Here is a 21634-nt window from a genome sequence, read left to right as displayed (position 1 = left end):
CATCATGAGCTATTTACATGTGAACGCAGGCTGACGCGTCTCCCCCTCGAAGCTCACACTCGTTCATTTAAAAGGTATGTAAAAGAACATTAACGATTGAGATGCGTCCCTTTCGCGTAGACATTAAGCAGATAAAACTATTAAGGCAGGGTATGGCTATTAAAATGTGATCAGATTAAGAACAATTAAAAAACCAGCGTGATATACATTAAACTGGCATAACAGCGGAAAACAATATTCCGTGGGTCTGTGGAACACGGGGAATATGGCTGGGAGATCATAGGTTTATTGTATATAATTTTAGCGTTACAGTCACATCTAAGCATCCAAATGTGAAAGACATGTTCTTCTATAATGTACATACCGACAGTCTCACCGTGGGAGAAAATATGTTTTAATTTAAGGAATGTTTCATTATTAGTTCTACAGTACATGTCGGGCTTTAGAGAAGTTATGCAGGGATGATTTCAACTCACATTACATTACGACATTACATCTGATCAAAATTTATTGGGGTTTTCTTCTGGTTTGTGATTACAGCAGCAATCTGGTTTTTCCTAAGGGTCTCCAATCCCTGCCATTATTACGGAATCAGATTCAATGCAAGAGATCTTTTTATACCTTTTTTTTTTAAATTTACTAGAGAGGCGAATGCCAATGGTTGGGTTCGTCAGGAGTTAATTTAAGGGAAAAAAAAAACAGGGAACTGCTTTTCCCCTCCCAGTCCGTCATCGTCCCGTGATGCACCACGCTAAGCAGCCTGATGAGTTTGTGCAGAAGTTGACGGAAGCGGTCGGCTGCAAGAACACACGGAGGATTAGGAAAGAGAGGCTGTGTGACAATCGGCGTGTTTCATAAGTCAGCGTGTGCTCGTTGACTTCGACACTCCAGCCTTTTCGTTTGGAAACGGCTTCGGAAAGCGCCGATACTCTCGCCGACCACCTTGGCCGCCCTCCGGGAAAGACGGCAGGCGCCTGCCCGCTTTCGGAAAAGCCTGTCCGCCTGCAGATTCGGGCGACCCCGGGGGATGATCTTCGGCCTCTGCGAGGGAGCCGCTACCTGTTGGATTTTAAGGCTTAAAACGGGTTGTGATCACGGTAAGAAACCGGGTGGTTATTTCTGCGACACAGGCCGATGTGTGCGCCGCGCTGCCTCTGTGCTACAGGACACAAACTGTGTTTCTTATCCAAACTTAAGTTCGGTCCTCCCGGTTTGCTTGGCTACATTTGTGTTGTAAGCGTGTGCGGTCTGAGGCGAAAAAACTACATCTCCGTTTTTTCGTGCCCTTTGACAACAGTGAAATCTTGCTGTGGGCAGCTTTCCGCTCACTTAGCGATTACTGTCGATGTCGAGTGATTCCCAGAAATGCACGAAAAACGCGACTCCCTGGTCTGTTCCGGTTGCTTTCTGCAGGTATTGAGGTGTGAATGCAGTGTAGGGACTCGTTTAAGTAGCTCGTACTTTCGGTTCGATTAAACGGGTCCATCCCCCGGTACCGTTCCGTGCTAAGGTTGCGAATTCGTCTTGTGTATTTAATTATTGACGGCGGTTTTCTCCTCAAATTCGTATTATACTCGGATACAATCATGGCTAAAGTACTTTCAGCCTCTTCCTTATCCGTAAAACTACGTGCAAGTGTGCTATTTCAGTTGTTGGATAGATTTGGTTGTGGCTTTTTATCCCAAAGAACCTTTTTAGCTTGAAAAACTTTGAAAAGAGTAGAGTTTAAGACGGGAGTTGTTAGATGATATCAGTTTCCTCATCTCTTTCAGCAACAGTCTTATCAAACAGCAAAACACTTGTGCCCTTAGCTTCCTTTATGACACAAGACTGTATTTCAGACAGAAACACAGGCTGCAATAGTAAACAGACTTTAAAAGGCATTAGTTCAGAGTATTGTGTGGTCTGACTTCTTACTGCAATGCTAAGAACTGAAAACTTTAAGCATTTTAACTGAAACTGTGGACACACTGAAGAATTTGTTAACCTTTCTAACAAACAAGAAGTACTAAAGGCACGATCAGTCCCTGTTTCAGGCTCTATTATTCCATCTGAATTGTATGTAACTGCGGTATCTGGGGAAATGTTGTCCATATATTGGTTTATTTATTTTTTTCAATTAAACAGTTATCCACTGTACTTTTGGAGTTTTAGAAAGCGTTAGCAGGAAATGCTTGCTTTCAGTCAGTGAAAGAGGGCATTGTCCTCACTCGTGCTGCTGGGTCAGGCATGTCTTTCATCGTGTGTTATGTTTGTGAATTTTCTGGGTTTCACATTCTTCCCTGGGAATCTCCCACTCTCCCTTCATAACGCTCTTGGAATGGGAGCTGTAGGCTGAACTGGGCCCTTGCCTACAGATGGAATACAGACCAGTGAGCTGCAGTTCAAACACTTTGAAGCATCCAGCACGTACAGTAATGGTTCTAATAATAGTCGTTAGACTCTTTTCTCAGTAAACCACATGACTGGTAAATCAAGCTGTGTCAGTGGCAAGGCTTAAACCCAAACAAGGCTCCACAGCCGAAACGTTGTTTTCTTTCTTCTCTTTTCAGCATGAAATAAACCTGTTACTTGTTCCTAGGATACATGAGTTACTCCTCCACTCAAGAGACCTTGAAGAAACGTAGGCCAGCTGGGAATGCACAAAGCAGTAAAACAGTTCCTGAAGGCTTAATTGTCAACTCTTGACAGGCAGTTGATGCTAAGATCCATAAGATTGGCTTGGTGGCACAGTGATTAGCATTGCTGCCCTGGTTCAATTCCAGACCTGGGGTGCTATCTGCACGGAGTTTGTATGTTCTCCTTGTGTTTGCATGGGTTTTCCTTCAGGAGTTCCTGTTTCTTTCCCACGGGCTGAAGATGTACAGGCAGGTCCGTCGACTTCTGGGGAAAATTGGGCCTGGTCTGAGTTTTGCGTCTGTGTTTGTGTGCCTGCCTTGCGATTCGACTGACAACTCTTCCAGGGTGTGCTCCAACTTGTGCCCATTGCTTGCCGGAGTAGGCTCCAGTTCCCCCACAGCCCTCTCTCAGATAAAGAGGTTAGAAGATGGGTGGGTCTATAAGATTGGGCGCAGAAGCAGTGCTTCTATATATCATGGAGTTCTAAGTTACTCTGCTGCTGTGACATGCGACTTACAAGGTCAAACAAAGGTGAATAAGAACTCTTCTGTGTTCTTAGAATCAGAGCTTTTTTGGGCTCAAAAGTCACATTTTGGGGGAGGCTTTGTTTCTGAAGAACAATAGTTTTAAAAAGTCGTGCAGGGAGGACAGGTGGAATGGAACCTTTCCATGAAGTCAGAGGCTAACTTCCTCAACACAGTACCGTAAATATGTAAAAATGTGTTATCTTCACCCCTCCTCAACCAGATTCTTCAAGGTTCATTCTCAAATTTGAGGTTTTGTTTTGCTGACACGGTGTGAAGGCAGACACTTTAAATAAGCTTCCCTTTTACCTTGAAGCTGTATTTAATTTGACCAATGTGGCTTCATAAGTCAGCATGTTTGCCTGAAGAAAAGCAAGCTTCAGAACTAACCTTTAGCATCCTAGCTGTAGGAAACAGGTTGCATTTCCATGCATGTGATTTGCACACTGCATGGTGTTTACTTCTACAGCCAGCTCCAGTAAACTTTGGTTCAGATAAATAAAACCCATGATGGTAGGACAGCAAATGCTTTGTAATTATTCAAGGCTAAAGGTCATGACTGCAAACTGATGTGTGTTGTTCAAGAAGGAGGGCTTTCCTACAGCTAACAAGTGGTACAGCGCGTGTCGGTGAAAATGTTCTGTGGCATAAGAGGTTAGGATTTTGCAGTGTGTGGATCTTTTTAATGTTTGACAATCATTTTTATTTTTAGCCCACCCCTTTAGCAATTTGGAGTCATCTCAGCTGTAATCTTCCAAACACACTCCAAATGAGGAAATACTGATGGAATCCCCACTCAGCCTGCCACCCACCTTTGGGTCTTGAGTCTTCGTACATTTCCGGCTACGCAGCCCTGGGGTGGGAGGTGCTTCATACGCTGGCGACACCACTAGCCTGTAGGGACCCTGGTAGGTCACAGGCCATGTTCTGCAGGGAGAACTCTTATTTGGCTCTACGTACAGTATGTACAGTATAATGTGCTGTGCACTTTTGGATCCCTTCACAGCAAATTTTAGAATTCAACAGTGTGCTCCACATGCTTTTGCCTGGAATGAAACATTGTGAAAGAGCATTGCATAGGTAAGGTTGGAGAGCAAACATCCTTTGCCACTCAAGCTCTCTTCTGCAGTTAACTGTTTTTTGTTGTTGTCTGAGCTCACTTCACTTGTTTGCTGACAAGTTCTGAGGACATTGCATGTAAATTTTCACACACACACACCCCCCCCCCTCCCTTCAGATGTGCCTGCAAGCAAGTGGTAAAGATGGCAGAAGCAGATAAATTCACTGTGGCAAAGACTGAGAAAAGGAAGCATGATTCTTCAGATCTTTAATCTGTATGAGTTTTGTGGAACAAATACATTGCTTTGAATACGATTATTTCTGTAGTACAGGGCAGACGCTGGTTATATACAGTGTGATACAATGTGAGCAACAAGTTGAAGTAAACTTCATTAACAAGAGTGAGCACTGGGCACTTCTGCTTTGGTGAGGGCAATATTTTAAACCTTAATTTGTTTGCAGAGGGGGAGCATACTGAAAATATGCAAATGCACTTGAATTCTTCTGCTCCACGTCCAGATAAGCTCCAGGCTGCTGCTGAAAGTGCAGCTGTTTATGCCTTGCTCCAGCATAAGAACAAATTGAATGCTATCCATATACATCCGTCCATGTTCTAAGTCCTAACTGCTAAAGGGGTGCAGAGGGGCGGGAGCCTATCATAGCAAGCAGTGGGCGCAAAGCAGGATACACCCTGGATGAGAGGCCAGTCTGTCGCAGGACAGACTGACTGAGGCCGATGAACTTGCTACTGTATCTGGTAGACTGAAGCATGGCATGTGGGAGAAAACCCACGCGAGCACAGAGAGACCGTTCAACTCCATGCAGTCTGGAATTGAACCCGGGGTCCCAGCACTGCGAGACGGTAATACTGACCGGTGCACCACGGCCCAGATACAGGTAAGTTAATTGGCTTTGGTACCTGTGTGCGCCCTGCGATGGATTCGCACCTATGGCTTACTGGGATAGGATGCAGCTCCTCTGCGACCCTGTATTGGATAAAGAGAACGAATGGATGTATTTAATAATTAAACAAAATAATAAAGCTTCGCGTCATTGGAGATGCACTCCGGGCAGCTTGCAGCCGATGACAGCCAGCTGCTCAAAGTCTGGTCTTCCACCCTCCATCTCAACAGCCTGCAGGAGTCGGAAGCTTTGGAAATGGTGCCTTAATCATGCTCGTGCAGCACATCTTGACCCTCTTCATTTTCGTTTTTATACACGAGCCGAAAGTGAACTGTACAGAATGAGGAAGTGCACAAGACTGCAGAATTCTCACCCGACTAAACGAGCTGATGCACTGATAACACCACTGAAAGCTTCTTTGACAGCTGTATGATCTTTATTTCTGCTCGGTGGTTTGTGGCGTAGGGGAATCTTCTGTTTTGTACTTGCTGGAGGGAAATCCTGGAAGGAATCGTGCTGATTTAAAGTTCATTTTAATTTAATGCTTCAGTCTGCTTGCCAGTCACAAAGTGTAAACCCAGTGTTTAATGGTGGGTGTTTAATAAGAGTTTCTTTCAATAGAAACCTGTTAGCTAGTATTGGACTTGCAACTGGAAATGGGCTTTTAAATGGAAGTTATGATTTTAATCAAGGCTTGAGGTGGGACTGAGTTTTAGATAACCCATAAGTCTGGGCTTTCTTTTATAGTGACATGTGAGTGAAGAGAACTTGGGGAGGAGCGATGATTTCTACTCACACACCGGAAAGTGGCCCTGAGCCTAAAGAAGTCAAACAGGTAAGCTTTGATACCGGTAATCCTTGTGCGCCACTGTCGAAAGGGTTTAATAACCATGAGCAAACGGGTTTGAGACGCAGCTGTAAAAACTGTACTAAGGAGGAAATACAGGAGAAAAAATATGCTGCTGCAGTTTTTTTCCTTCTTTTGCTCAATCATTCTTCACTTCAAAAAAAAAAGAATCTGTTGAATCTGTTAGACACTAGAACTTGTAACAAGTTAGTAACATTTAGCTATGTATCCCAGACCAGGAAGAGACATGTCTGGAGACCTTTAAGTGCTGTGCAAAAGTGGTTTTGTCACCAAAATATATTAAGTACAGGAGCAGAGAAACCAGGCACTTGAATTTAACAGGCGAGCATACCGGAAGTTCAGAAAATGAAAAACCAGTTTATTAAAATCTTGGTTTCAAGAGTGCTTTCAGTATTTACTCTGGGGTTCAAAAATCCTTGCTATTCTAAGGTGTAAGAGCACAAAAGAGACTGGTTTCTTTTTGATCTGCTGAATATTACCTGTACACATTAGACAATCAGGTGATTTAGTTTCAGGCTTGCAGGAGCAAGGACTGAATGCCATTTCAGATTTTAGAGAAGTTCTATATATGGGTTTGTGTAGGGACGTCTGTACACGTAGGAAAGTTTCAGTGAGCAGCAGGCACACTGTCATGTGTTCACTTCCTACTTGCTTTGGGAACTGAGAACAGTTGTATTCTTGTTGATTTGTAAAATATCCTTCTTTTACAAGCTAAAATAAAGATTTACTAAGAAGAGGATTCCACAACACATAATTAACACTTTTAAAGGTACTATCATCAGATTTGTAGCCATAACCTACATTTGAAAATAATGCAAATCCTGCCACTGTAGAGTAAAAAACAAATATCAGCTAGAATATCTGTCCAAGGATACAAACATCTTCATTTAAGATGTTTTTATTTGGCTCTTGGGGGGCATTATTGTCACTGATTGTTTCTAATCTGTTACAAGATGAAGTAACATCTGTATAAAAGGAGCTGAGGTGTAGCTTTTGGTCCCATCAGTAGAGAACTGGCAAGATGGATCAGAGGTGGCAGAATGAAATCTCTCTTGGTTAGCACCTGGGTCTAGTGGAACATAACTTGTACTCTAAAGCAGAATGAAGCTGCGGTATTTGTTACCAGCTAATTTGCTGTGATGAAGTTCCACAGTGACCGTTGTTATGGCTGTGTGGTACCCCAGTGGCGCATGGCTAAAATACCTTAAGGAATGGAGTCCCACAGGTTTTATGACATCAATGTCATGTGTAAAATGTAGAGCTTTGCAACCTGTGCAGGCTGTTGTACTGCTGCCTGGCATCTTCCTGTAGTACATTTTTTTTAGATTAGTGTGAAGTAAAAATAGCGATTCTTTTGGCCCAGTGAGAGATCCACCCCCGTAGCACAGGAGGTATTCACCCGGAGAGGAACAACGGACCCAGGTCGTTGTGGAATAACTCGTTCCCGGCAGCGGTGTGTTTCACAACCCAGCCTTCTTCTTCTGGGCTGCAGGGGCTCAAGACCACGCTGGCCTTGTCGCTCAAGGAGCTGCAGAAGCGCTACGTGAACTCCGACGCCGCCGTCACCAGCGACGACGGGGACGCCAACGTCCTGTGCGGCGCGCTGGAGGCCGTGTTCATCCACGGCATCAAGACCCGGCACATCAGGACCGAAGCCGGGGGCAGGGGGAAGAAAGCAGGCTCGCGGGCTCCTCTGCCACAGCCCGTGTTCTGGACTCTGCTGAAGACCATCACGCACCGGTGCGTAGCTCACCCCCTCCAGTTTCATACTGGAACCAGGCATGAGGGATGAGTGGATTTAAACCCCTCCCCGATTTTCTGATGATCAGTGGTTTTTGCCAGCCAGAACGTGCATTACACTCTGGGTTGGAGTAGCCTAGCTTCCCTTATAAAGTTACGCGGCAGTCGTCCTTGGCCACGGCAGGTTTTTAATTATGAGATTAGGCTGCTAATTGCCACACATGTCTTTGTCCTCTCTGATAAACTGGTTTGTGTCAGGCATTTGTGCACAGAGGCTGGGAAGAACAGATCCAGCAGAAATGTAATTTAAAGCGGATGAATGCATCATGATTTATTTTGGTCCTAAAACCCAGCTGCGGCGCAGGCCACTCCTGTGATGAATAACTGCAGCGGTAGCTTAAGTCAGTGGACTGGTAGGTTTCCATCGGAAAAGGTTACTTATTTTCCGTCATGAATGTCATAGCTAAAATATCCATTATGTTAGTCATGTGCATATCACATTGTTCTTTTTTGTTCCACTGTTCCTCAGAGATGTGACCACAGAACTGGAACATCTGAACTTCATCAACACGGATGTCGGCCGCTGTCGGGCCTGGGTTCGACTGGCACTCAATGATGGCCTGATGGAGTGCTACCTCGTATCCCTGCTCCGCGAGAGGTCCAAGCTCTGCGAGTACTACCAGCCCGCGGCTCTACTGCTTGACACGGAGGACCGCGAAGTTCTGCTGACGTACCTGCAGGGCCTGACCTCGCTGTCCTTCCAGCTCTCCTACAAGTCTGCCATGCTGAACGAGTGGACTGTCACTCCTCTAGTGATGGCCGGGCTTGTGCCCAGTTCTGACTCCTTCGACCTCCTCACTTCTTCCAATGGCGACGCTAAGTGTAAGGAGTCCTGGGATTCTGTGTCCCAGTCTTCTGGTTCCGATATCATCGAAGTCCATCACAACTCGGGGCAAGGCTTGTCTCAGGGTAGGAACTCTGGGAAGACCAAGCTCACCTCTTCCAACTTGAGCCTGGACACCACCGGCTCCTCCCAGCTGTCTTCCAGCCAGAGCTCGGACAGCCTCCCCCAGGTTAACGGGCACAAGAGTCCAGATACTGCTCTCGAGGAGCAGTGGTCACATGCCTTTGATGTCATCTCCGATGAGGATCCTGGGAAACCTGTAAAAGAGTGAGTAGGGCGTAAGACGTCTGGAATCAGGAGTGTTGTCATCTGAAGGATTCTCTCTTCCACCTCTTGTGAAACACCACCCAGGGTTCTCTTTTAATTTTGGAATGAGAAAACTGCAAGGTTTTGCAAGATGCTCCAAACGTGTGACACAAAAATATTAACCCTGTGTCATTAACAGCTACATTCATTGTGCATTTTTAATTGCAAACTTAATATCAGTATCTTATAAAGATCATCGAGAACAAAGTTTGTTGACTTCTTAGAACATTAAATGGTAACCTGTAAAGTCATCTTGGTAAAGCATTGTAGCTCTGCTCCACCGAGAGGGAGAATTGCACACCGCGTTGATTTCACGAAGGGTGAGGTCACCTCTGTAACGTGTTCAGTGTCGCCGAGTCCTGTTATATTGGCATTGTCTGAAAGACTAACATAAAGCGAGCGTGAAGCACGTGTTTGTTCTTTACCTTTCTTCATATGACCTATGATAGCATTTCTCACCAGCTACTGCATTCACGTCGCTTCTTTAATGTCTCCTCCCAAGGATAATTGTGGATTTCAGCGAAGGTGCCAGTTCCACGCCGGACCCCACGAGGGAAGACTCCTATGCTTCGAGTCAGCCGCCAGATCATTCCCTCTCGGAGACGGCGGAATCTAGCAGCACGGACAGCGAGGCGGCCTCTCCGGTCTCTCCCGCAGCCCCGCCCGTGGAGGCGGAGCCGACTGTGGCCCCGCCTCCGGAGCCCCGCCCTGAAAACGCGGGCAGAGGAGCGCCCGGCCCGACGCAGCCGCCTGCCTCTGCCCGCGCTCCGGAGTTTCCTGTCCTGAAGCAGGAGAAGAAAAGGAGGCTGAAACTGAAAACCCCTCTTCCCGAACCCCATGCCTGTGTGAGTGAAGAGCGAAGACCAGAGGCCACACCACGAACCCCAGAGAGCAGCCCCAGCAGGAAAGAGTCTGTTGATTGCCTGTATTCTCCCACCACAGGGCTTCCAGTGAGTTGTTCTTTTATTCTGATCTTTATAGCAGTGTCATCATTTTGTTTAACCTGACGGCCTGCATTTAAATTATTTGATCTATGTGAAGCTCATCCACATTTATAGCTTAAAGCCACGTTATTTCTAAGGCTTAAAAGCCACCGTGGAATGAATTCCATTAAAGGTTAAGGCCTTTCTGTTCTGTATTGGAATTTAAATGGAAAATAAAAAAAGCTGAAGGTTTTTAAAGGCCGCGTCTCATTCCACCAGGAATTACCAGGTCGGAACGAATTCCCATTTTTAAGCCGGCAGGACTAAACTTGAACCGAAATTGCTATTACTAGAATCCTGCCTCATTCAAAAAAAAAAAAAAACCTGAAAATGCATACCTGCGCCCTTTCAGTTTCCCTCTGATTTTGTCATTTCTGAATGTGCGTGTCTTTGCAAGATCACGTGATCTGCAAGTTAAGCAACGAGGAAGACAGGGCTTCAAAACAACAATATTAAAAGACGAGCAATATATCTGGCTTTATAGAAATCAAATCGTTCATGTACTTAGGTTAAGGCCACCTTAGATGTGTCCTTTGCACAACGGGAGACACGTTTGTGTTCTCTCCCTTGTGACCCTCCTTTGGTGCGGTTGGGATCATTAAAATAATGTGCTTTTATTACCGAGGATCACTCCAGGGCTGGCTGCTTTTCCAGTGGGCCTCCCCTGCACATGCTTATTTATCTCTTTGAATTTTATTTTGCTTGAGCACGCTTAAGACGACTTCCTTCGTTTCAGAAATACCCTAGCTGGATCTCCGAGGACGATTTTTACAAACCGTGCCCGGAGGAGACCCCCAAGACAAAGGACGTCCTCGGTTTCATCGACAGCCATGAGAACGGGGGGGGCTCGGTCGGCGCAGAGCCGGAATGGGCGCCCCCCAGCGTGGTTCACCGAAAAGGCACGGGTGAGCTGTGTTCGCCGAACAGTTTAAAAAAGTGTGGGTTTGCTTTGCTTGGAGAAACCACATTCACATCAGAGATTGGCATTCCCAACTTGGGATGCTGATTTTTTCCAACTGTGAGCGTGTTTGTAAGGATTCCTCTGCTCCCTCAGGTTTTAATACCCTGTGGAAGTAGTTTTCAGGGGAAACTAGAGAAAACTGTTGCTGTCATCTGGAGTTGTTGAGGATGTACAGACCAGGGAGGTGGTCCTCAGAGACTGGAGTCATTCTAATGCTTTCAGATCCCACGAGCTGCTCCAACTCTAGTTTGTATACCATGCCAGAACGGTCATTTCTAAGAATGTACATCTATTCTGTTTTTTCTTGTGTTGCTTATGTTAATATGCTTATTGGTTACCATGTGTGTGAAGTTCCACTGCCTCATCCTGACTCAAGGGACGTTCGCAGGCTGACGTGAGGAACTAAGATTTCCTTTGCTGGCTCCGTTATGCTCCGTTCAGAGAAACTGGACCTTTTGAATGTGTTTTTTTTTTTTTTACCAAAACTGTGAGATCTGGTCAAGTGAGCCTGGTCAAGTTTCACCAAGCAGTGAGGGCATGTGATGTTTGCACCACTGCGCCGTCACTGAGGAGCAGCTCTGTGGTCCTGCTGGTCGTCATCTTGTTTTCACTTCCATCTGGTATTTTTGTTCTCCACGACAAGGGCGGGCAGCCTTATTGTAGAGCGTTTTCCTCCTAAATACCACATTCTTTCGTCACAAGACCCAGCTTAAAACTGGCCGCTGGGGCTCAGTGTGTCCTGTACGTATTGTGGCACTGGTTGCAGTTGTGAGCCCGTGGGTGTGTGTGGGGGGGGTACGGCCCTCAGCCTCTGTCAGCCAGAGGAACAGTTTCACACAGAGCAGGGCAGGGAGCCTCCTCACCCTTCCCAGTTTTGGTTTGATATGATTTGATCTGTTTTTGCAAAGTCTTCTTATTTCTTGCTGCGGTCCACCGTGTGCTGAAACTCTTGGCTAGGGCTTGCATGCTTGTCAGCATGACTTCCCTGGGTTATCGGTTCCCCTTTATGGCTTGCGGCAGTCCTGAGTCAATGAAACGGCAAAACAGTTCACTGGTTACTGAGGCTTAATTAAGAGTAGTATATTGACACAGCCACCTGACTTTATTCTTATTTCTGTGTGTGTATATTGCTATATCTATCCTTGCAATGGACAGATAATTAAACTTCTATCACGCTTCTGTGGACTCAGAGCTTTACAGGTAATGGGGGACTCCCCCACCTGGATGATGCGATGGCAGCCAAAGTGTGCCAGTACACTCTCAGTGGGGAGGAGAGCAGAGCGATGAAGCCCGTTCGTAGAGGGATTATTCATAGTTAGTTCGTCGATGGGATTATTGGGAGGCCATGATATGCACTTACGGTGAAGCATATGCTGTAAGGTATTACAAGACACCATCTCCGAGACCAAACTCACTTCGTGGTATGACAAAGTGACTGGCGATAAACCTTTCTGCTGCAAAATAAATTTCAGGAAAGCAGACGTCAACGGAGTTAAGATAAGTGGTACTTCCTCAAGGGTGTATGTTTCTGACATTCGCCTCGTTCTCCCCCCCCCCAGGCTTGACGAACCTGTTCCGCGGGCTCCTGAAGCTGGGGAACCTGGAGAGGCGGCGAGGGCCCGTGGGGATGTGGCGGGAGTACTACTGCGAGCTGTCCCCGTACGAGTTCCGCCTCTACCCCGACGAGGAGGAGCGCTCGTGCTGCGAGAACTGCTCCCTGCTGCGCTGCGAGTCGGTCCGGGCGCCCTCCAGCGACGGGCGCTTCGAGCTGCACTTCACCGGCAAGAGGCTCTACTTGAGGGCCCCGTCCCAGGGCGAGGCGGAGGACTGGGTGGACATGGTGTGGGAGGCGGTGAACAAGTGCCGCCCAGCCCAGCCGGACGACCAGTGGGAGATCCTGCCCGATCCCGTCGGCAGGGGGGAAGTGGGGTCGGGACCTCCTTCCTCTGCCTCCTCCCCTCCGGCGGAGCAGCCCGGCCAGGGGGGAAGTCCTCCGCCCCTTTTGAGCTGGACCCGGCACACCGAACCCGAGCAGGATGCCATTAAAGAGACCGTCCTGTACCTCCTCGCAGACAAGACCTGGGCGCCTTACGTCTTTTCGCTCTCCCTGGAGGCTCTCAAGTGCTTCCGGGTTCAAGATCAGAAGAAGATCCTGCACAGCACGCAGCAGATCGAGTCTATCCGGGACGTGGTGCCAGACACCACCCTGGGGAGCCCGGCCTTCTTCAAAGTCCTGACGACGAAGGCCACCCTCAAGCTTCGGGCCGAGAACGAGGAGGAGGCCAGGTCGTGGCGGGAGCTCATCCGCGGGGCCTTGAACTGTTACCTGGAGACCTCCGAGGTCACGGCTGCAGGGGACAGCGCGGGGAGTACCATCCATAGACTGGTCCAGCACAGCCTCAAAGGGAACGGTGTTTTACTGCCTTATCTCTGCACTGTCCCTACGGAGAAAGGACTGGACGTGCAGAACTTCAGATGTGCAGGTTAGTTGGAAACATCCTGATATTGTGTCACACGTGCTGGGGCGATCTGTAAAAGAGCTACAGTGGGGGAGGACAGTCTTTTGACTTCTGTCTCGCTGTTCGCTAGATGAGCCATTAACCACTTGTCTATTTCCGTAGTTACTTTTTAAGCGTCCTGTAGCACCACCTAGTGGTGAACATTGTAAAGCTTTAAATTAATCATCCATTTCAGAAAAGATAACCACAAGATCATACTTCTTTGTATTGTTTTTTTTTGTGTAGCATGTTTGATTAGGGCTGCTTCTTAGGTCCATGTAAAGAATAAGTACAGTTAAGTTGGCTGTGCTGTGTTTAGACAGTATAAAGCAGTCACTTTGCTCGTAGCATTATTTGAAGTTGCAATGCATGTGCTTTAAGTTTTTGTTTTCATGCTGGTTTGTTAAGGGTGCTCCAGACAGATCGGCTTCTCCTTCGGAAGACCGAGGTTGTGTGAATACTCTGGAATGTATTACTGTGATGGATGCCACCGGGGAGATGTCTCGGTCATCCCTTCCCGAATCATTCACAACTGGGATCTGTCATTAAGAGAAGTGAGCTTGATTTTCTTTTTCATCCTTCCTCTGTTGCTCAGAGCCGTCTTAAATATCCTTAATTATCTGAAGTTAAATCACGTTTTGTATTTGCGGTCTGTCCGCAAATGAGGTTGACGTGAAGTTTATTTGTCCCAAAACCTCTATTTGAACAGGTCTCCCGAAAGGCGCTGAGGTTTCTCAGTCAGATTGCCCACGAGCCCCTGATAGACGTGGAGTTGCTCAATCCCAGTCTGTATGACCACGTGGAGCAGTTGAAACAGACGCTCAGCAGCCGGCAGAAGCTGAGGCTGCTGGGAGAGTACCTGATCACGTGTCGCAGTGGAGGAATGAAGAAGATGCAAGCTCAGTAAGTGCCAGTGCTTCTCCGCAGCTTTTTAGTCAGTCTAGGCTTTGAATAAAAACCCGCGCTTTAGAAAATATTGGGTATTTCTGTATAGAAGTTCTCAGGTTGCCCCTACGTAATCGGTATAGTGACAATGATGTCTCGCATTCCTTTTTATGTCTGGCTTAGACATACGAACAAGCTCTTTCTTAATCTTTTCAGACTCGATCAAAGAAATTACATTCTGGAGTCTGCTCACCTCTACAGTGTTGCAGATTTACAACAGGTAAGGAGGACATGCCGGTAGAACTGTCTTAAACTGTCTTTTCAGACATTTACCCTTTCAAAGTGATGGAATCCTCTCGCTTCAATCCCACGCATTTTTTTGTTACCCCCAAATTTGATTTCTTTCTTACCAGTGTTTTCAGTTACATACCTCCCAGCATCAGAGAGGAGGCTGTGAAACCTTCAGTTATTGTAGTGTGGATCAGCGGTGTGTAGTGAAAAGGGATAACCAACAAGCAGTTCATTCTTATTTGGCTTGTGAACATAGTTATTTGTTTGAGGTTTCTCTTGACCTAATGTATGTCGTCATCCACAATGTAGAGATACTACAACAGGTTTTTTTAAAGGTATTCATTAGTATTGAAAATTAGCAGATAAGCTGTGGGCTCCCCTCACAGTATTTGGAGACTACTGTTTTGACAGAGGAAAAATATTTAAAACCCGGTAAGCCATTCAGAAGCCATTTGAATATTGTCCAGTTCTTGCCTGTGAAAATTTGCTGCAGGAATATTGGACATGTCCTGGAAGGTAGTTGTAAAATGCAGAAGATTACAAACCTTGGATCCCTGGTATTGCGTTTTGAACTTTGCTGTGCAGGCTTGTTTCTCTCTTTTGCAGTCCTTCTCTTTGACCATGGCTTCTGTTTCCCTGCCTTGTTGTAGATGGTGGAAGGACAGTATGAAGCTTTCCTGCAGTCGATCATCCAGTTTGCTTCCAACCACGTGTACCACTGTGACCTTTGCACCCAAAGAGGCTTCATCTGCCAGATCTGCAACCACAGCGACATCATATTCCCCTTTGAGTTTGAGTCAACAACTCGGTGGGTGTCCTTGTCTTTAAATGTGGCTGGAGAGTGAAGATGGCTCAGTATGCTGAGGCTTGGTCAGAAGATTGTAATTTACAGTTGTGTGCAAAAGTGTGGTCAAATTGATTAAGTGAATCAGTAAGTGAAAAGAAGTTTGCAGGACCTCTGCGTGGCAAACATCTTTCTGCACATTTCAATGCATAATTTCCATTTATTTCCGTAAAAAAGAAAGTGAATGTGACATGTTCAAAAGTTCGGGCACCCTTCCAGTTGATTCATATAGTTTGACCAGGGGTTCTGCAAATGTGGTACAGTTGTGTGCAACAACTGTTTCCTTTCAAGATGTAGTTCTCTGGGTGGAAGTGAAACCCCCTTTTTTAGCTTGGCTTGTAAGAAGGCTGTGTATTTAAAGCTTTTCTTTACAGTATTTGAGCACAGACTAGCCTGTTTAGTGTAATCTCTTAATGGCATCTAGAACTGAGAAATGCACAGAGATTATATTACTGAAAGATAAGATCACATACGTAGTTATTCTTGCTTTAGTGCAGTCTCATTTAAAAGAAACCTTTGTATTAGACCTGTGGTCTCTCTCTCTTTTTTAAAATCAACCTACTCCTCGTGATGCGTGAGCCGCACTTTAGAAGCCAAGTGGTATGTTCTTGGAAGAGGCTAGCCGCAGCTCGCAAGAGGTTAATCTTATTGGGTTTCTCCCAACAGATGTCAAAAATGCAAGACTGTGTTTCACTCCACCTGCAAAAAACAGAACCCTGCCTGCCCTCGGTGCCAGCGTTTACAGAAATACCTGGAGAGGGAGCTGCAGGACTGAAAGGCTTCACTCCTATGGGAGAGGCCTTTGGAGGAGCAGCTTGGGACTGCGACAGTGCACATGAAGCACATGCAGTGGTGTAAGATTAACCTTTATGTTCCAGAAGAGCGCAAGGGGGGGTCAGGTGAAGGTGATGTTTTGAAGAACCTCCACAGGTGCCAAACAAGGTGGCTTTGAAAAGCATTGATTCGGGGAATCGAGTGAAAAAGCAGCGAGAGACACAAATGCATTAATGAACTCTTCGGATCTCCGTGGCCTTGTAAATCACGCGTCGCTAAAGTGCACGGCCTATTCTCGCTGCTGCAGGTTGTTTCTGAAGCTTCAGATTGAGTGTGTGGAGGAGAGAGGTTTTTGTGAAACCCCTCCGAATTGTTAACACTAACAGGTGGAATTTGGCGGCTGTTACCTGTAGATCCGAAGAATGTTTTCTCCCTGGAAAAGCTCATAGGAAGCCATGAGCTGGAAGAGAGAAGGTCAAGTTGTTCGTCATTAATTTACCTGATCCCTTTTCCCCAAAAACGCATCATGAGCGGAGGGTGGGGGGGGTGGAGGTCTTTTTTTTTACGGTAAAGAAATCCAGGCAGTTTGGGCTCTTTCTTTCCATTGGGATCATCAAGAATGAGGACCAGAAAAGCTCTTTCCCATCTTACATCATCTATCCGTCTGGGACCTCATCCCGGTTTGTAGATGGCATTAAGTGAGTTGATGGGTTTCCCACAGAGGTGCCAAGTGCCAACATTAATTGCCCATTCTACAGTTTTTTGTGATGTGCAATTTATTTTTTCATCAAAATTATACCTCTGTCAAACAGCACCTATGCATTTTTTCCATTTAGTAGGTTTATTTTTAAATGCCTGCTTTTTTTTCTCCCTACATGTTTACAGCATAAAGACTCTTTCTGCACTTTATAGATTTCACTTCCTTCTTTTCTTAAAGGCATGGTTAATGCTAAGACATCAGTTACTTTTGTTGCAGTATAATCCCAAATTAAATGAAATATGATCACAGTTCTGAAAATAAATGAAGTGATGCAATCGCTGTTTTTGGAATAGTGATGTCAAGTCTGCTTCATATGTTTGGAGAAAGAAAATAGATTTTATTGCAATATATATAAAATACAGAGTGAAATTATTTATGCAGATGTTTCATCATACATAATTTTTCAAAAGAAAATTTAGGCACAGGTAAAGTTTACTTTGTGCTTCAGAGTAATTTACTGATATGTTTATGCTTTGGTGAAAATGTGTTTTCTTCTGAACTGGTGCTTTGGTAATGGTCTTCCATTCTCATATTGTAGCTATATTTAAAATCCTAAGGAAATGTTGTTGTTGTTATAAGCCTGTTCCAGAACTATGGAAAGAAAGGATCTAATTCCCATGCACATAGATCATTTTATTATAAAGATTAAAATAGGGACTTAACGATCCAAGTACATTTTTGTTACCTAGCAATGGTGATAAAATTAGAATAATTATGGGATTTTCCTAGGTTTACATTTGTGGTTATATATGAAGGGAATATACTTCGATAATGTTCAATGATTTATGTGGTAAGAACTTTAAATCAGCATGTCAAAAAACTCCTAAGCTATTCATGTTCTTAAATTAAATTACTATCAATAAATTGTGCCTTCATCTTTTACTTCTGTTTAAATTATGGTGCTTTTTCTACACTATATTGATTGGGTGGATGTTAAGTTTAATTCAGAATAGGGTTTTGAATTTTCATCTGTCTAATGTGCCAAAAAACTAAATGGGAATTGTATCTATAATTTGGGGGCCTTTGGGTCAATCGTTCATCTTTTGTAAATATATTGGGTGTTAAATGTTAAACAAGCTCTTGTAATGCAGCGAAAGCAAGCAGTTCCTGCATCTGGTCGTTTTTCAGCCGTGTTGCTGCTAAAAGGAGTTGTTCATACTGAAAATATAGACATTGCAGTAATTTCCGGGTTTGCAATATTGGTATTTCTTACAGCAGGAGAAATGCAATGTGAAGGGATATCGATGCAGATAATACTGCCACCACCATGCAGGACATGAAGTCTCCTCTAGGTGATATAGATGGGCCATAAGTCAAGATTTTATTACTTTGCATGACTTTGAAAGATTGTAAATACTGTACTGAGTGTTTTTTTGTATTATAAACTAGCCACCGCTGTGTCCTTGAGAGGTGTTGACATGCTCTAAGGCCTGAGCTGACCATTTGCTGTTAACCTTCATCCTCACATGGAGGGTGGGCAGCCCTGGGAGACCCGCCAGCTGTACTAACCATGACAGCTATTTCCCGTCGCAGTATCTGTAAGACAAATGTTGGAAACATGGTGTTGGGTTACATCAAAGTAAGGCCTCCTAATGACCAGGATGTTAAGTCATGTAATTGGGTATTACTTGAAGTATAAGAGCATTGGCTCTTTTTTACTGTTTTTTATAACAGCTAAGAAAAACGTGATATGTTTTTAACTATTGCCCGCCCCCCTCAACTTGTGCCAGTTGTTGTACTGGTCTTGTGAAAATGAAGGTTAAATTGCCAGCGACAAAAGCTGAACAATTATTACAGATTACAGGCCAGACCAGGCACATTAGTGCAAGCAGATCGTTGTGAGTGTAGCGTATAGAGTTAATTAATCAGTGATGGCCAGCCTGTAAAAAGAAAACTGTAAGGGCATATAACTCGGTGTCCAAGAGCACCTGAGGAACTCCAGTCTGAAGAACAGTACGGACTGGAGTTTGAGACCCTCTGTTCTGCTGTCCCAAGTAAGAATGGTATCGCAAAATCCAGCCCCTCGTAAATACTGTTAAAGGTCTCTGGCGTGGGGAGAGCAGATTGTGATGGTCTAGGATTGTATTTGGATTGGACTGGGACTCTAGACAAAGGTCTTCTTTTCATTTCTGTCCAGCATGGGGCTCAATTGGCTAACTGACATCATCTGTTGGTGTCCCAAGTTACTACCACTCAATAGGAACTTTCTGAGGTCACGGTGTGTAACATTAAGTGCCAGGCCAAGGCCACTGAAAGATTTTGGTTCCTCTGAGTCCTTATGCAGAATATGAATCTGATCTGCATTGCACAGCAGTGCGATCATCTAACAGCCCTTTCCAGGTGCTCTCTCCCTCTGAAGCCGAGCGCTCTAAATACAATAAATCATCTACTGTGTGAAGTGAGAAATTTTTTTTTAAGGAAGGATTTCAAAGATTCATTGCCTTAATTTATTTTTGCCTGTCTAACATGAATTCGGGGTTCTCGTTTCGAGGCACTTTATCGGTTGCTGAAGTTTAAGATGGAAAAATTGAGACGTAGATGTGCAATGTAAGATTATCTCTCGGTGTGTAACCTGTATTCAAACGTGCCCTTTATGGTTTGTTCAAGAAGCGCATTTCTAACTATTAAGTCATTTTCTAACTTAATGCAGTGTATATTTCCGGTCCACATCCACATACAGAGTGCTCTTTTTGGTTTTATTTTCCTGGGAAACTGCACTTTTAGCACAGCAGATGGCAGCATTCTGTCTGTAATATTAGTCCAGCATTCCTCCAGTCTATGCACACAATGCAGGGCTGTTTCTCAGACCAACCCCTGCTCTTTGAGGTGTCAAGTCCTAATCCTTACAGTATCGGTTGTTCTAATTTACCTGTATGCATTCCGGTCAAGGACTGCATGAGACAGTGATGCTGTTAATGGACGCCTTTTTGTTTCAAAGGGACCAACTATAAATAAAGTAATTGACTCAAGGACTGCTTTAGGGAATTGTACTGACCAATCAGTCTTTCTTTGGGAATAGTTACCTGAAGAGTAAAAAAAGCAAAACATTATTCATTGGCTCTAATCAAATACAAGTAACTTTTTTTCATGAAAAATGAAGTCAGTCCAAAACTGGAATAACTGACCAATGCAAAGGAAAATCATCACAGAAGCTATCTGAGGCTAGGCCTGGTTAGTACTGCGATGGAAATCTCAAAGGAAAACAGGTTGGTGATGGTTCACCTGTAGGTGATGATCTTTCCAGTTTCTAATCCCTTCCCTGTGATTGTGACAGGGTGCACTGTACTCATCCTTTGAATGAGACTTTAAGGGTTAAGTTCAGTGCCCTGAGTGAAGCGGTTTGGGATTCTTTGGGATAGAAAGCACTATACAGATGCAAGCAATTTAAATAATTATAAACCCTTTACATTTTTAATTTCACTGTTTAAAATACAATTGTTTCATGCACTCCTAACATATAATTTGTCTTACTGTAGAATAAGCCTGCCTGGATCAGCATGACTCATGATTTCAGTTAATGAACTAATCTCTCCTTTACATTTGAATAATTTTCAAACCTGATTAAATGCATTTTGCAGGGGGCTTCTGATCAAGTCTGTTCCATCTCACTGGAATATGTAGCACAGAGGGAAGTGCATTAATGGTTTGAGAAACGGCCCTCACCCGTAATGAGCTACTCTGCACCGTTCTGTGAATGTCATCTGCCTTTTTTATTATAGTTCAAATTTTGTAAAGAGATTCAAAATATAAATAAACTTTAAAATGTTTATCTCGTGTGTGCAATTATTTTACCTGACAAATTATATTTTTATGCGTATTACCAACAATGGATACTCTACTGCATTTTTTTAACAGGTATGTTTATCTGCCTCAAGGAGCACGATTAAGCTGTACAGTGATGTGATGAGCAAAATAGGGCATTTTAAAGTTTTCACAGTATTTTTCAGGCATTATTAGAAATTACAATATAGTTTTTCAGTTTTAGGGTGCACAACTTGTACTTAGTGGGAGAAATAACTTTTGAAAAGGAGTAACGTTTCAGATACTGTTTTTACGCAGAAGTCTTTCACATGGAACCTGTTAAGTATTTTGCTTTTCAACTGGTGCTTTTGTAAAATGTAGTGCCAGACACGACAGGCTAAGTTGTCTTCTAGTGTGGTCTTTCTGTTCCAGTTTTGTTGTGTCCTTTTGCCTATGTGGGACAGACTGTTAGACGTCCAGACACTGCATGGATTTTCATGTTTGTCTTTATGGAAAATGCCTATCATCCCTCTCCTCTTAAGAAATGTATCAGCTGTCTTGCGTTCAGCTCTTTTTCCACTGTCAAGGGTCTGTTTTTTTTTTTTGCATTTTCACTTTGACAAGGGCAATGTTCGGTGCGCCCACGCCGATGTTGAAAATGCCCCAGTGCCTTCTAGTGCACATGTGAAATGAGATTGCGGTGTTAAACCTCTGTATATTTATTAAAATGGAAAAGTAACTTGGAAACAAGCACAAAAGATGTTTGTAAACCGGGTCAAAGCCCCAGGTACACAGTTCCTGATTGGAGAGGACAGTCAGACGGAGAGCACTGTTATGATGATCGTGTGTCGCTGTGCCTCATTTGTGGTCAGGGTGCACCAAAACATCAAGCAGCGCTGCACACTTCCTGCAGTTGCACAAGATGTCTTTTAATTTTAGCTGTCTAGTTCTAGGATACAGGGTAACTTTTTTTT

At 44.5% G+C, this 21634-nt stretch overlaps 1 protein-coding gene across 2 annotated transcripts; it reads left to right on the top strand.

Annotated features, from left to right (window-relative positions):
• Positions 1-755: 755 nt before the first annotated feature.
• Positions 756-20688, top strand: plekhm1 (pleckstrin homology domain containing, family M (with RUN domain) member 1). 2 transcript variants are annotated; one of them, XM_069185637.1, is made up of 13 exons: positions 756-1097; positions 3856-4051; positions 5853-5940; positions 7466-7713; positions 8243-8884; positions 9426-9873; positions 10643-10811; positions 12427-13350; positions 13774-13919; positions 14075-14268; positions 14467-14530; positions 15192-15349; positions 16052-20688. In XM_069185637.1, the coding sequence occupies exons 3-13, from the start codon at positions 5887-5889 to the stop codon at positions 16158-16160; spliced, it is 3156 nt and encodes a 1051-aa protein (XP_069041738.1). In that variant the 5' UTR covers positions 756-1097; positions 3856-4051; positions 5853-5886; the 3' UTR covers positions 16161-20688. The 2 variants fall into 2 exon arrangements, with proteins under 2 accessions (XP_069041738.1, XP_015217718.2); XM_015362232.2 differs by lacking the exon at positions 3856-4051.
• Positions 20689-21634: the final 946 nt, after the last annotated feature.

Source organism: Lepisosteus oculatus, chromosome 28 (assembly GCF_040954835.1).
Source record: "Lepisosteus oculatus isolate fLepOcu1 chromosome 28, fLepOcu1.hap2, whole genome shotgun sequence".
In the NCBI taxonomy this organism is placed as follows: Eukaryota; Metazoa; Chordata; class Actinopteri; order Semionotiformes; family Lepisosteidae; genus Lepisosteus; species Lepisosteus oculatus.
This window is presented reverse-complemented; position numbering and strand designations above follow the sequence as displayed.

Bases quoted from the DNA above. Each gene is read 5' to 3' on its own strand.
- plekhm1 (XM_015362232.2), top strand. From the start codon at position 5,887: ATGATTTCTACTCACACACCGGAAAGTGGCCCTGAGCCTAAAGAAGTC. The intron at 7,714-8,242 runs GTGCGTAGCTCA...ACTGTTCCTCAG, and splicing joins CTGAAGACCATCACGCACCG to AGATGTGACCACAGAACTGG. The intron at 13,351-13,773 runs GTTAGTTGGAAA...TGGTTTGTTAAG, and splicing joins GCAGAACTTCAGATGTGCAG to GGTGCTCCAGACAGATCGGC.